This window comes from Lygodium microphyllum, chromosome 14, assembly GCF_053477565.2.
Source record: "Lygodium microphyllum isolate KBCC chromosome 14, Lygodium_microphyllum_v1.1.10, whole genome shotgun sequence".
NCBI classification, from domain to species: domain Eukaryota; kingdom Viridiplantae; phylum Streptophyta; class Polypodiopsida; order Schizaeales; family Lygodiaceae; genus Lygodium; species Lygodium microphyllum.
Window position 1 is genome coordinate 131,359,058 of NC_141148.1, and position 11,833 is coordinate 131,370,890.

The 11,833-nt window shown below is 40.3% G+C and overlaps 1 protein-coding gene across 1 annotated transcript; it reads left to right on the forward strand.

Annotated features, from left to right (window-relative positions):
• The first annotated feature begins 5,713 nt into the window (after positions 1-5,713).
• On the forward strand, positions 5,714-7,961 carry LOC148026117 (uncharacterized). Its single transcript, XM_087692053.1, has 5 exons — positions 5,714-5,875; positions 6,052-6,187; positions 7,329-7,396; positions 7,489-7,575; positions 7,677-7,961. Exons 1-5 carry the CDS (start codon positions 5,714-5,716, stop codon positions 7,758-7,760), a joined length of 537 nt encoding a protein of 178 aa, XP_087548179.1. The 3' UTR covers positions 7,761-7,961.
• The last annotated feature ends 3,872 nt before the right edge of the window (positions 7,962-11,833 follow it).

Sequence of the window (11,833 nt, forward strand, 5' to 3'; positions counted from 1 at the left end):
TCATGATCTAAGTTGATGCGATGGGTCTGATCCTTGCCATATAACGGTCAATGAGATGGGCCCAATGCTCAAAGGCAAGGTCAAATTACTAGAGCTGTGAGTGAAATTTGGGAAGGAGACCTTGCATCAACTTGACAATGGCTATGGCATGTCTGCCAACTCATATGGATACCAACGGGGGTTAGGCTAAGGTTCTTGTCCAAGGACAAGTTTCCACAAACCTTGGGAACCCAATACATGCCTCATCAAATTGAACCAAGTGATAAAGATTAACCCGTCAAAATGAGTCTTATTTGAAAAAGCATGCCTAGTAGATGAGGATGAATGGGGAGATAGGGGGAGGATAGATTGGTGGTGTAGAATATGGAGGTGAATAAGGTGGATTTGGTGGAGGAGGAGGGGGACACGCAGAAATAGGTTGTGAGTGTCCAATGGGTGCTGATTGATGCGGAGGCATTGGAATACGAATGTTTCCATAAGGCATCGATGGGGAAGGTGGAGGCACCGTGACACAGAAGCCTTGTCAAAATGTTGACTGGGGAATGGAAGAGTGGTCAGTTGGCCACTAGATAAGGCCATGAAGGCAAACTGTGGTATCAATTGGGGGACATGCAGATATATTTGGGATACACTCCCAAAGGGATACCAAGAATGTGTATGTGTGTTGTTGGGGGGGGGGGGGGGGGTGGAAACGGAGTCTCCATCATGGGTTCATTGCTCGAATAGAGGAAAAGAGGTATCCTAAAGGTTGTGCCTAAGTGTATGGAGTCCCCCAAGGTGTTGTATGGTGGAACATGGGATGTACTTAATGGAGGTTGAAAGGAAGAGGGAGAAAAATGTGAGGGTGGGAGCCTAAAAGGATTTGTGATGGGTGTGGAAATGGGAAAGAAAGTGGGTTTCTTTTGTCCAATAAATGCATGAAATTAAAAAGATGATTGTGATGAGGATGTGGATGTACCTACTTCAGTTTGACCATGAGAAACAAAATGACAAAACTCATGTGGATACCAACAGGGTTAGGCTAAGGTCCTTGTCCAAGGACAAGTTTCCACAAACCTTGGGAACCCAATACATGCCTCATCAAATTGAACTAAGTGATAAAATTTAACCCATTAAAATGAGTCTTATTTGAAAAAGCAGGCCTAGCGGATGAGGATGAATGGGGAGCTAGGGGGAGGATAGATTGGTGGTGTAGAATATAGAGGTGGATAAGGTGGATTTGGTGGAGGAGAGGGGGGATACGCAGAAATAGGTTACGAGTGTCCAATGGGTGCTAATTGATGCGGAGACATCGAAACACGAATGTTTCCAGAAGGCATCAATGGGGAAGGTGGAGGCACCATGGCATGGAAGCCTTGTCCAAATGTTGGTTGGGGAATGGAAGAATGGTCAGTTGGGCCACTAGGTAAGGCCATGAAGGCAAACTGTGGTATCAACTAGGGGACACGCAGATATGTTTGGGATGCACTCCCAAAGGGATGCCAAGAATGTGTGTGTGGGCGGGGCTGGGGGGGACGGAGCCTCCATCATGGGTACATTGCCCGAATAGAGGAAAAGAGATATCCTAAAGGTTGTGTCTAAGTGTGCGGAATCCCCCATGGTGTTGTATGGTGGAACATGTGATGTACTTAATGGAGGTTGAAAGGAAGAGGGAGCAAAATGTGAGGGTAGGAGCCTAAAAGGATTTGTGATGGGTGTGGAAATAGGAAAGAAAGTGGGTTTCTTTTGTCCAATAAATGCATGAAATTAAAAAGATGATTGTGATGAGGATGTGGATGTACCTACTTCAGTTTGACCATGAGAAACAAAATAACAAAACTCATATGGATATCAACGGGGGTAGGCTAAGGTCCTTGGACAAGGTCCTTGTCCAAGGACAAGTTTCCACAAACCTTGGGAACCCAATACATGCCTCATAAAATTGAACCAAGTGATAAAATTTGACCGGCTAAAATGAGTCTTATTTGAAAAAGCATGCGTAGCGGATGAGGATGAATGGGGAGCTAGGAGGAGGATAGATTGGTGGTGTAGAATATGGAGGTGGATAAGGTGGAGGAGGAGGGGGATACGCAGAAATAGGTTGAGTGTCCAATGGGTACTGATTGATGCGAAGGCATTGGAAGACGAATGTTTCCATAAGGCGTCGATGGGGAAGGTGGAGGCATCGTGACACGGAAGCCTTGTCCAAATGTTGGTTGGGGAATGGAAGAGTGGTCAGTTGGGCCACTAGGTAAGGCCATGAAGGCAAACTATGGTATCAACTGGGGGACACGCGGATATGTTTGGGATGCACTCCCAAAGGGATACCAAGAATGTGTGTGTGTAGGGGAGGGGGGGGAATGGAGCCTCCATCATGAGTACATTGTCCGAATAGAGGAAAAGAGGTATCCTAAAGGTTGTACCTAAGTGTGCGGAATCCCCCAAGGTGTTGTATGGTGGAACATGGGATGTACTTAATGGAGGTTGAAAGGAAGAGGGAGCAAAATGTGAGGGTGGGAGCCTGAAAGGATTTGTGATGGGTGTGGAAATGGGAAAGAAAGTGGTTTCCTTTTGTCCAATAAATGCATGAAATTAAAAAGATGATTGTAATAAGGATACCTACTTCAGTTTGACCATGAGAAATAAAATCATTTGAAGGAAAAGGAGGTGAAGGGATACTTACAACTTTTGCTTGCAATTACCTTCTTTTGAGTTAAAAAAGAAATATATGTCTATTTCACTATTCATAAACCAAAAATTATTATGGATAGGGATAGTGCATACAAGCACGACTACCGAAAACTTTGAAGTGAGAAATAATAGGCTGAGAGCCAAAAAATGCCTCATACGAAGTCTTTTTGGGGATTGCTGCAGTCGGGAGACATCGGTTGTACTCATAAATATTAACAGCCTTAACCCAAAGGTGCTCACGGAGCTCTATTGTGAAAAACCTAGAGTGTGATATATTCAGGATTGCCTGGTTCTTATACTCTATGATTCCATTCTGTGTAGGGGAGTTGGTAGAGGTGAGCTGGCGTGCAATGCTCTACTTCTGTAGAATCTTAGAGAACTTGCGGGAGGTAAACTCGCCACTAGAATCACTCCTCATAGTACCCACACGACGACTAGTCTAGGCATGGACGAGCATTACCCAACCATTGAAATAAGTGAAAGCATTGGACTTGTGCTTGAGGAAGTACAGCCACATGTATCTAGAGAATTCATCCACTATAAAAAAGAAGTATAGGGCGCCTGGTTGTGGGACCACAGAGATCTACATGAATGAGCCTAAGGGGTTCCGCAACATGAGTGATAGATTGCTGGAGGAAAGGGTGTATGATGCTATTTACATAGCTGACATGCTTTATAGACCTCTCGAGATAGTTTTAGGCGTGGAAGGTCCTCAATCATCCCTTGATGAGGACAGCTCATAAAGATAGTTGTAGCCTAGATGTCCTAAGCGAAAATGCTAGACGCTTAGAGTTCATGGACTCCCTTGTGGTGGCCAAAGCTTGGAAGTGATGGAATTCCAAATCATTGGCAATTGGCTCAGTAAGAAAGTGTGTTATGTGGTAAAGGCCATTAGGTTGTGCCTTGCCTCGAGTAATCACTAAACCAGTCTGAGAGTCTAGGACTTCAATTGTGGCTGCAGTGAAGAAAACAACTCGCCCCAACTGGCAAAGCTATTAAACGGACAAGAATTTAACCCAAGTTGAGGGACATAATAGACCAAGGTTACCTTCAACCTCTTGTTGAGCCCTATGCATAAGGATGAGATCATACTCAACGGCAGAAATTTGATATGGTTTGTGGACTCCATAGTAGTCCGATGGTTCTCTATCCATGTCAAATCTGGTAGTAATAGGCCCACTCTTGATCATTTCTGTCCATGTTTGGTTGTGGAGATTGGAGTGGTGTTGTGAATGTGTTCTAAGTCATGTGATCCTTCTATTGTTCTTGCTTTTCCAAATAAGCTTTTGATCAAAGGCCAAGGTTTCTCAAAGAGTACCTAGGTGTGATACCATGTGAAGAAATACTCTAAACGCAGAAAAAACAAAACCAATTGTATAACAAGGCATAGATTGATAAACTCAGAACACGGTTAGGGTTAGGGTTAGGGTAACGCAGAGATAGTGAACACAATGAATAATGAAGTGAATGAATAATGAATATACAGTGCTCATGCCTCAAACACACTATGCAGTGAATACTGAACCTCAAACTCTTGTATCTCTGGGATTAAGGCAAACATTATGAGTTGTAGAGTGTGTCATACTCCAAATGGATCCTGATTTGCAGCAAAGGCAGCCTCGGAGTGTCAAACACCGGCAAATGAAGTCAAGGAAGGTTGGATTTGATGCAAACAGCAGTGCAGAAGAGAGAAAGTCTAAAAACACAAGTAGTTGAGGAGAGAGAAAAACTGGGTGACAACTGTTAGGTGCAAATGCAGCTTGTGGAGTAGAGAGAAGATTAGGGCGACAGCTCTAGATTGTTGGCAGTAGCACCCGATGCTGATTTAGGGTTAGGGTTAGGGTAACGCAGAGATAGTAAAGACAATGAATAATGAAGTGAATGAATAATGAATATACAGTGCTCATGCATCAAACACACTATGGAGCGAATACTGAACCTCAAACTCTCGTATCTCTGGGATTAAGGCAGACATTATGAGTTGTAGAGTGTGTCATACTCCAAATGGGTCCTGATTTGCAGCAAAGGTAGCCTCCCAGTGTCAAACACCGGCAAACGTAGTCAAGGAATGTTGGATCTGATGCAAACAGCAGTGCAGAAAAGAGAAAGTCTAAAAACACAGGCATTTGAGGAGAGAGAAAAACTGGGCGACAATTGTTAGGTGCAAATGCAGCTTGTGGAGTAGAGAGAAGATTAGGGCGATAGCTCCAAATTGTTGGCAGTAGCACCCGATGCTGATATCATTATCAAATGCAGCAGACAAACTGTAGGCGACACCTTGAAGGTACTAGGTGAAAGTTACAGACAGGTGGTGAAGGTTGAAATTAGGTTCGAGATGGTAGTAGATGGTTGGGGGAAGCTTTGACTGCGATGTCCTCCACAAATGGGGTGTGGGCAGTGGAGATACGACCCTTGAAATTTGTAAAAACGGGATTGAGGATAGTGGTGGATTGCATGTCTATTTATAGAAAGTTTGGGGCACCCAAAGTAGGGTTCGGCATGTGGGACACATTAGCTCTCTAGGATCACGTTTCTTTTTAAAATAAGAAGGTTTCTTCATTAATTAAGCGTGTTTTGGGGCTGTTTAAGTCAGGCTAATGCATTTTTTGCTCAATAATGAGGAGTGTCAGTTTTGGGGCCAACTGGGTGTCCAATGTCCTAGATTAAAGTGGTAAAGTGTGCATTTTCAGTTTACGTGAATTTTATGCTTGCTGTAATTAGTGCTTGATTAGGTTATTTACCACCTATCTGAGGAGGAAAGTTGGTTTTAGTCCTTGTGTGAAAGTTCTGTGATGCTTGTCTAAACCCATAGGTAGTTGTGTGGTTGTTTTTTAGCACTACCCCCTTTTTTTTTGAGTGTGTGTGTGTGGTCCTAGCATGTGTACTCATGTGCGTGTGCACAAAGAAAGAAATAAATGCTAATGTCTTGTGGGGCCAAAATTGGCCCTTGAGAAATCATGTACAATGCTGATCGTCACTAGACATCAAAGTGTGACATGCTTTGAGAGAGAGAGAGAGAAAGAGAGAGAGGGAGTTGCTCTGCATGGCAGGTAATATATGCCGAAGCCCAACTGCAGAGGCTGTCTTTAGACACGTTGTTGAAAAGAGAGGGCTCGAGACCTATTTCAATATAGACTCGGCTGGGACAATTGATTATCATGAGGTATGCCAGACTTTTTTTTTTGGGACAATTGATTATCATGAGGTATTGACAGACGTTTTTTCCTGGTTTAGTTTTGATGGAAAATGTGGTATTCCCTACCAGGTTATTTAGGTCTGATTCTTAATTACATTACTTAGTGGTCTTCAGGTTTGTGCATGTCCTTGCATGTATATATAACTTCATGTGTATGAAGATGGTTGATTGGAAATTCACTGCAGGGTGAACCTGCTGATTCAAGAATGAAGGCTGCAGCTATCAAACGAGGAGTCAAACTAACCTCTATTTCTAGGCCCATCCATCCTTCTGACTTTGAAAAGTTTGATCTCATCCTCGCGATGGATAGAAAGAACAAAGGTAGAACATGTATTTATGATGCTACAAGATACATACTACCAGAAGGCCTGATGTAAATATCTGTATACATTAATTCAAACTTCTTCATGGAAAAAAAAAGAGAGATGGTAGGTTGAATGGATGGTGACCAGAAATTCTTGAGTTCAATTCGAGGCAGAGAGACCACAGCAGCAGTCATCTAGTAATAGGAATAAACAGCAAGACTTGAACCTGGATCTGTTGGCCAATAACCTATGCAACCAGCATAACATGGGGAGGGAGATTGAGAAAGAAGGTTGCACTGTTGTCTACAAGAGGCCAACTTGGCCTATCAGACAAAATATAGCTACATCTGAAACTCGGGGGACTATCATGCATCCCAAGTAGAACAAAGAAAGAAATGATTGCAAAAAACAAACATCTAGCTAGGAACAAGAGTCACAGACAACTGAGAAAAATGAAACTATGGATCTGAATCCTGATACATCTGCTAAATATAGCAAAGCTGATGAGAGTGGATTTGATATGAAAAGTTGTTGAGAAAGGAGATGACCAGTATCATGCCATGATGCCCCTCATGGCTACATCCAACATAGATAGGCTTAGGTTTTATAGACATGTGGACAGTGGCACACTTGCATATGCATTATATGGGGATATTGAATGCAAACACTCAAACAGCAAATGCAACACCGTTGCTGCAGTTCATTCAGCTGATTGGTACATCTTAGCTTGAGGGGTTTTACTTGTGGCTAGGTGTTACTGTAAAGTGATGGTATGCCCCCATGATATACAGCTGTCCAACCTCTGCAGCTTTATAGAGCAGAACACCAAACCACCTGTGTACTCTAAATTGTTGCCAGATCGCCAACAACCTTTCAAGATATAACATGGTCATAACACGTACAGCAGTGATGCCTTGCACATCCTGATGAGTTATTACCATATTTTTGGGTTATATCAACATTACCAGAAAAGGCAGTGATGCCTTGCACATTTTGTTCTGCTCAATGCTGAACCCATATCCAATGCTTTCATGATGAGAGTTTATGGTCACCATTTAAGTTTTTCATTGGCTTTCTAGCTGCAGAGTGAACATTGAAAGGGTTGACCAGTTGACATTCTTGTGAAATAATGTGCTCAAATTGTTGTTGTTAAATAGAGGATATTATAAAGGCGCACAGATTGTGGAGTTCTAGACAAGCACTTCCACCAAACTCTGCAAAAAAGGTTGGTGAAACAGACATCATTTTTGAACATTGGTAAGGACAGCCATGGATGATGCTTATGGTGGGTAACTTCTATACTGATTATGTTGTAAGGTTCGAATGATTTGTGAATATTGCAAAAAGTACACAGAAGATGAAGTTCCAGATCCTTATTATGGGGGTCCAGCTGGATTTGAGAAGGTATCGAACTTGTGTATTCATTCTCTTTTTAGCAATATTACGCGATTGCACTTCTTAAAGCTTCAAACAGTTAACCAGCAGTTAAAGTTTATTGGTGGCAGGTCCTTGATCTACTTGAAGATGCTTGTGAGTCTTTGCTTGATTCAATCGTCCCTAGCATCATGAAATCCGAGGGTACCAAATAAATATGAACTGTTAGACGTTTGTCAGTCTTAATGGTTCTAGTATACTTGTGCTTGGCAACATGCAGAATTTTTTCCTGCAACTGCCAAAGATAATTGCATACAGAAGATTGCATTCTTTATGAAAGATTATCACAGTGATAATAAGCATGCAATCAACCTCATATTGAGGTTGATTCTCTGAATATTCATTATGTTACCAAAGTTGCCTTTGTGTCCACAAGTGTACCACTTTGGTTTTAAAACATAATATAAATTTCAACTTCAATTTCAATCGCACACACATTAAACTGTAAGATGGTTGTTGGTCTTGGCAGACAGTAAATTGATGCCTGGCAACAGAAAGAATTTGTTTTTTGCAACTGCCAAAGTTTAACTGAAAACAAAATATCGTATTCTTTGTAAAAGGTTATCATAGTGATAATACATTATTAATTAAACCTCTTGTTGAGGCTGTTGGTCTGAATATTCATGATTATATACAAGTTACCCTTTGTTTCTATGGAGCACTTTGGTTTCAAACGACAATAGAACTTTCAACGTCAATTTCAATCTCTCTTGTTTTTGTGAAGAAGCTTAAATTAAAAGAGAGTATTTATGTCAGGCCTTCTGGCCAGCCAAAGAAAATCACAGCAATCATAAGGTGAAGCCAAAAGGCTACCAACACAACACACATTTCATGTGCTGGGGCTCAACAGGAGTAGTTTCAGCTCTACTTATGCATGTTGTGTGTGCACGTGTCATAATAGAGAATCTCTCCTTGCTCTCAGTTTGCCACCAACAGCAAAATGCAGTAAATCTGTCATACAGAGTTTACTTTATCTCACTGCTCGTATGAGGATGCTAGGGTAGAGGCATTTGATGAGGTTGCACCACCCGAAATGGTGTCACTCCATCCCCCAAAAAAGTTGCAGTTTAAAAGTACAATGTGGAGCTTAGATTTGTTATTCTTGTTGTGAATGTATGTGATTGTTGATGATTTTCCTGTGAAGTGTGACCTTACTGGACCCTCTAATGTGACCCTTTTCCTTTACACTGTTGATGTCTGCTAATTTCAACACACTGATTAGTGTCTTTTTTGTCGTGCCACCTCTTATGATGAAGTCTGCATGACCACATCTTAATTACCTTCTCCTTCCCATCTTTCATTTTCAATGCTCTTATTACAGGTCCATTATTAACGTACTCAATTAATTATGCATTTGAATATGCAAATACACAAGGGCACAATGCATGCATATTCTGGGATGTTTTTGCAATAGCTCATTGTGGATGCACATTGTAGGACTAGATATTAGCAGTTTGTCTAGTGCCATACTAATCAAACACTTCAAGATTATGAAGTATGTTCAAGTTTGGTAGACATGATGCCTTTAATGGCTGGTTTGAATAAGTGATGGGTGTAGGATCAGAGTCTATTGTGGGTGGACTTGGGCATCTTGAACTATGTTCAAGTTTGGTAGACATGATGCCTTTAATGGCTGATTTAAATAAGTGATGGGTGTAGGATCAGAGCCTATTGTGGGTGGACTTGGGCAATCCATTGCTTCTATCAAGATGTTATGGCTCACCAACCTCAATTGAAAAGAGCATTTGGATTTAATTGATAGAGAATAAGCTCTTTAATAAGAGTTGTTTGACATTGTTAATAACATCCTCTTGATTGTGGAGGAGCATTGCATGCCTTTGAATGTTGCATAATTGGATAGGTTAGTGTATGCATGGTACAAATTTGCCTAACAAGGGTACATTTGCTTGGAATAACATCACTATGATGCATCATACTAGAAATGCTCTCTTATCATATGATCACTCAAAGTAATCACTAAACTTAATAGTACTTCATCACTCCTATATGGCAAGTGTTCAAAGCTCCCAATCTTATAATATCATTTTTTTCTCAAGAAAATTTTTGGGAAAGGAATTCCCAAAATAGGCCATTTGAATTTTTAAAGTGCTCCACTCTCTCCATCTCAACATCAACTCTACTCCACATAAAACATCATAATGTTGGCACCTTACCATATAGTTGCAGATAAGTATGACCTAGAAGAGTTCATGTTTGGCTTGACAGATTGTGATTGTTTACAATTTGCCATATTTCTCATATCTTACTAGTATCAAACATGAGGTGACACTTAGGTTGCATAACTTGCATTTCTTCATCCTTGCAACTTGACTATTGTTCAATTGCTTGAATTGGAACATGCGTGAAATATGCAATTTCTTGGGTTAAAAATGGTAATTGATACTCTATGGCTAAGGTAAGCATGTGACCTACTTCATCTGATAATTCGCTAAATATGCATCCTCTTGGGCATAAATTTGTGGTTGAGGAGGCTCAATGATTAAGGTAGCATGTATATCTATAATTTGGTTTCAAGATACTTTGTAGAGTTTCTATTCTGAATGATTGATGTAAATCATGATGATTGATAGCCACGAACCTGTGCTTCTATGCATGAGGTATGTTGTGGTTGTTGCTTGTGGTGGGTTTTGAAACCACCTACTTTATTTATCACCTATAGTAGTATGCTATATGGCTTAGGTATAAGATATTTTTTCTACTTTGATACCTCTCAAGACACTCTTTTTTCTCCCGGTTGCACATTTGGTTCATGGTTGAGTACGAGCAAGGTATTTAATTAGATATGGTAAAAGGGATGGCAACCAGATTGTGCCCCCTAACACTTGTAGCACTAGTTGTTTCCATTAGTTCTTACTAATATACATGGCTAATTTGCAAGTATCAAGCACAACCTCTAAATATCTATTTGTGTACTATGCTCCTTTTGCAAGTGTGATGGATGCTACCTCATGTATCCTACTTCATGGCCCTCTTGTATTTAAAGGCATGCTACCTCATATATCCTACTTCATGGCCCTCTTGTATTTAAAGATGGAAAAGGTGGCTCTATACAATGTAATGCCCATTCTTGGGAGCCCAATCAAAGGATTTTTCTTGTAATGTAATGTTCTATTTTTTTCTCATGGCTGTATTCTATAAAACACACACACACATTTAACATAGAGAGAGAGAATAAATAATGACAAGAAAAGGAAAGTTTGCCAAGTGGTACTATTTTTTCAATGCAAAATAGCACTATCTCCATTCCTCCTAAAAGGCCATGCACTTAATACCTTTTAATTGTCAAGCACCACATTTCAAGTTTCAACTATCTCCTTTCTTGCCTAGGTTTTGCCTAAGTTGGTGAATTATTATGTTCACAAAAGAATGTTAAGATTGGGAAAAACTGAAATAAAGTAAGGAATTTATGATTCGATTGTGCTAAGTAATTATGCAAGAAGGCCCTAACATGAAGTTGTTTCACTTATGGCCAATATTTTCAACAAGAAATGGCTTACACCTACATCTTTTTTTCCCCTCAACCTAGATGATATGGGATGAGATGACATCATGTATGATACATGATATGAGCATGAGCCAAGTTTTTCTGTTCCTAACACAACTAAAACCACCCATGCTTTTCTAGAGTATATACAAATCCCTATTTTTAAAGTTATTTCCAAAAGTAAACTCTAGGATAAGAATGTGATCTTCCCACTCCATTCTTATTGGCACCACTCAACATTTTCAAGCCCTTGTTTGCTTATCAAGAAGGGCTACAATCAAAGTCTTTCTGATTCCTTCCATCTTATTTCATTCAAAGTCACATTTTGCCCAATGCAATACTAGACACCAAGCATCAAGGCATTTTTGTTAGTTACTCCAAGGATTGATGCCTAGTATCTACTTCCTCAACAAAGGGAAATTTCCAAATTAATTGGTTTTGGTGTTCAAAATCCATATGAAATCAGAGATTTATAACTTAAATTCTTAAAAAATCCAATGGTATTTTTAAATCCATAGCGAAATTCCAACCCTCTTTGCTCAAACATATATTATATTATATTTTTAAATCCATAGCGATATCTCACAATCATAGGAACCTTACATGAGATACTCTTCTTTATCTAGGGTATAATGTTGTGGGAATGAATCAATGTTTTCTTTATAAATCGAAACCCAAAATATTCCCCAATCTACCTTGCCAAGAATTTTGCAAGAAAACTTC

Excerpts from the sequence above, each read along its gene's own strand:
- LOC148026117 (XM_087692053.1), top strand. The coding sequence starts at position 5,714 with ATGGCAGGTAATATATGCCGAAGCCCAACTGCAGAGGCTGTCTTTAGA. Across the intron at positions 6,188-7,328 it reads GATGGATAGAAAGAACAAAG|AGGATATTATAAAGGCGCAC; the intron begins GTAGAACATGTA and ends GTTGTTAAATAG. Across the intron at positions 7,576-7,676 it reads GTCCAGCTGGATTTGAGAAG|GTCCTTGATCTACTTGAAGA; the intron begins GTATCGAACTTG and ends TATTGGTGGCAG.